The 3,350-nt window shown below is 38.7% G+C and overlaps 1 protein-coding gene across 1 annotated transcript; it reads right to left on the bottom strand.

Annotated features, from left to right (window-relative positions):
* Positions 1 to 792: 792 nt before the first annotated feature.
* Positions 793 to 1,713, bottom strand: LOC102838794 (olfactory receptor 7A5-like). The gene has a single exon (XM_006874330.1). It carries the CDS (start codon positions 1,711 to 1,713, stop codon positions 793 to 795), a length of 921 nt encoding a protein of 306 aa, XP_006874392.1.
* Between the last annotated feature and the right edge of the window lie 1,637 nt (positions 1,714 to 3,350).

Here is a 3,350-nt window from a genome sequence, read left to right as displayed (position 1 = left end):
CAACAACTCTATTATAGTATGCCATGCTGTGTTAGGTTTGTTACATTGTTATTTATATATACCAATATAGTGGCCATAAATGATACATAATTCATTCTCCCTTGAAGATAGTCTCTCCCTTCAACTTCCATTTGGTATAATATTTGCATCATTTTATTGTAGAATACAGCTTGAGATATTTACTCAACCAGCGGCCCATTCACTGATAACTTCTCCTACCCCCTCCACAGTCACCCATGATATTGTATTATATATCCCGCTATCTAAACTTGAGCACATGCAACAGCAAAAGACACTCTAAAGATAAGCCAATGCATTTCCCTATCTTTTGTGGCATAGCAGAGTCCACGAAGACAATGCTCTAAATTATAACTTTGGTGATTAGTACCTGGGAACTTTGATGCTCATGAAAGCTGTCTAGGGTGCACTATTGGACAAAGTTCTGAAGGGTGGGAGGTGGGTGCAATGTAAATAGAAACTACATGGAGGAAGCTGATAACTGTTAACTCATGGAGGTGATTACAATCATTGAGATGGAACAAAGTATATGATCGGCTGAATGAAAAATTTATGAATTTTTCTATAAGCCTTCACTCAATTCATAATAAAAAATTAAAACAAAGAAATATGCAAGAAACAATGGCTTTAAAAATAATGGAAATTGGATTCTGAAAAAATCCAGAGTTATGAGCTGATTTAAGTATTATTTAGGTCTTCATGATTTTGAGTTCCATTGCTCATGATTAACTCTCTACATGGAGCAAAATCATTTTGTTGTGTAGAGAATGTTTCTCAGCTGAATAGTTTTCGTATGCCCTGCTTTATGTCCTTATTTCTAAGACTATAGATGAAAGGATTCAGCATGGGTGTGACCACAGTGTACATCACTGAGGCTATTGCAGGGGCCCTTGAGTTTGGGAAAGCAGCAGAACTAAGATAAACTCCAAGAGATGTACCATAGAACAAGGAAATGACTGAGAGGTGAGACCCACAAGTGGAAAAGGCTTTAGACTTGTCATCAGCTGATGAAATTCTCAAAATGGAGGACACAATCTTAGTGTATGAGAAAAGGATTCCAGTGAGTGGAATAATACCCAAAAATCCAGTTACAAAATACAATATTAAGTTATTGAGGAAAGTATCAGAACAAGCAAGTTGGAGTACCTGATTAAGTTCACAGAAAAAGTGGGAGATTTCCAATTCTGTACAAAATGACACTCGCAAAACCATTAAGCTATGTAATAGAGACTCCAGGGCACTCAATAACAAGGAAGCCAAAAGCAGGAGACCACAGAACTTGGGGTTCATGATGACTGTGTAGTGTAGGGGGTGACATATGGCCACAAATCGGTCATAAGCCATCACTGTCAAGAGGAAATGGTCTAATGCTGCAAAAAGTATGAAAAAATTCAATTGGGTGATGCAATCTTCATAGGTAATAACTTTGTTCTGTGTCTGAATGTTCATCAGCATCTTTGGGACAGTGGTGGAGGTGAAACAAATGTCTGTAAAAGAGAGACTGAAGATGAAGAAGTACATGGGTGTGTGGAGGTGAGAGGCCGTGATGATAGTCAGGATGATCAGCAGGTTCCCACTGAAGGTGATGAGGTACATGGACAGGAAGAGTCCAAAGAGAAGGGGCTGCAGATTTGCCTCTTCTGAGAGCCCCAAAAGAATGAATTCTGAAACACGTGTTTGGTTTCTGGGTTTCATGTAGCTGATGAAACTGCTGGAAAAGAGAAGGGAGCAATGCAAATTTAGCCACAAATAATTAACAATTTCACAGATATGCTGTTGTTTAGATCTTAAACATTCTTACCTATTTCCTATATAATATCTAGAAATCCTGCTGAGGTGCTGCATACATGGCACTAATGTGCTAACTGAAATGTTGGTTCTGCAAACTCAGCAGACACTCCTTAGAAGCCCTCTATAGGGTCGCTATGAGTCAGAACAGACAAGAACAACATATAATATCTATAGATATATTTTTCTACAACTGAAAATTTCATAGGATCCTAAATTTTCAGTTTTCTACTTGATGCTGAAACTTACTGTCCTTTCTTACCTCTAATCACAAACATTTTGCTAAGGAAATATTGCTGCTTTTAAGGAGCTTCTGGTGAGTTCCTTCAACTTAATTTAGTTCATCCAATGAAGTCTTTTAACCAGTTATTTTATGTCAAATTTCTTGTCCCCACTTATCTGTCATTTTGTCATACTGTGGTGACTTGCATTTTGCTATGATGCTGGAAGCTATGCCACAATTATTTCAAACACCAGCAGGGTCACCCATAATAGAGCAGTTTCAGTGGAGCTTCCAGACTAAGAAGAGACTAGGAAGAGGGAATAAGTGGTCCACTTCTGAAATCCTTGTGAATAGCTACAGAACGTTGTCTGGTACAGTCTGATACAGAATGTTTTCTGATACAGTGCCTGGTTGGAAAGAATTCACATTATAGGTGGGGAAATCTACTTATGAAGATCAAAGGATATAGCCTTCAATAGGGATATAAGTCAACATGGAAAAAAAAAATCACAACTGTACCAATAAACAACATCAAAAATTTTCAGAATTTCTATTTAGTTATCCATAATCTATGCTCATGGAGACAGCAGTTAGAACTCCAAGCAATAGAGATTTCCAGTGAGATTACAAAGTAGGATGCCACACACAGACCATAAACAATGAAAGTTCCAAGCCACATAAACCTCTGCCATTGAGTCAACTCTAAGTCATAGCAAACCCATGTAAGGTATCCAAGACTGGAATTCTTTCCAAGAGCAAGCAACCTCATATTTGTCCTAAGGAGCAACTGGTAAGTTTGAGTTACAAACTTTACAGTTAGCAGTGCAGTGCTTATTCTACAGACTCACCAGGGATCCTTACAACAAAGATACAAGAGACCAAATGAAACAGATTGTTGTTGTTGTTAACTACCCTTGGGGCAGTTCTGACTCATAGCCATCCTGTAAAGTGTTTCCATGGAGCAGCTTGTGGGTTTAAAAAGCCGAAATTTAGTTAGCAATCCAGTGCTTATCCTACAGACTAACACCAGGACTGGAGATGGTAATTCTGGAATCCTTTGTTTCAGAGGAGAAGTAAATTGAATGCTTACTAGGAGAAGAAGGTGAACAAAATTAGTGAGAGAGAAGCCAAATGCATCATCATGGCCATCTGGAACTTTTGCAAACAACATTCTATAGAGACAGTGGCCTGACAACACAATGTTACACTGTTGGCCGGCAATAAGAATGGTGCAAATTTACCTTGTTCCCCAAATCCTCATGGAGATCAGAACATGATGAGCTCCCACACTCACTCACACCTGCACAGATCCTGGTCTCCC

This window comes from Chrysochloris asiatica, unplaced genomic scaffold, assembly GCF_000296735.1.
Source record: "Chrysochloris asiatica unplaced genomic scaffold, ChrAsi1.0 scaffold00268, whole genome shotgun sequence".
Lineage (NCBI taxonomy): Eukaryota > Metazoa > Chordata > Mammalia > Afrosoricida > Chrysochloridae > Chrysochloris > Chrysochloris asiatica.
The sequence above is the reverse complement of the archived record's forward strand: the minus strand, read 5'-3'. Positions and strand labels throughout refer to the sequence as shown.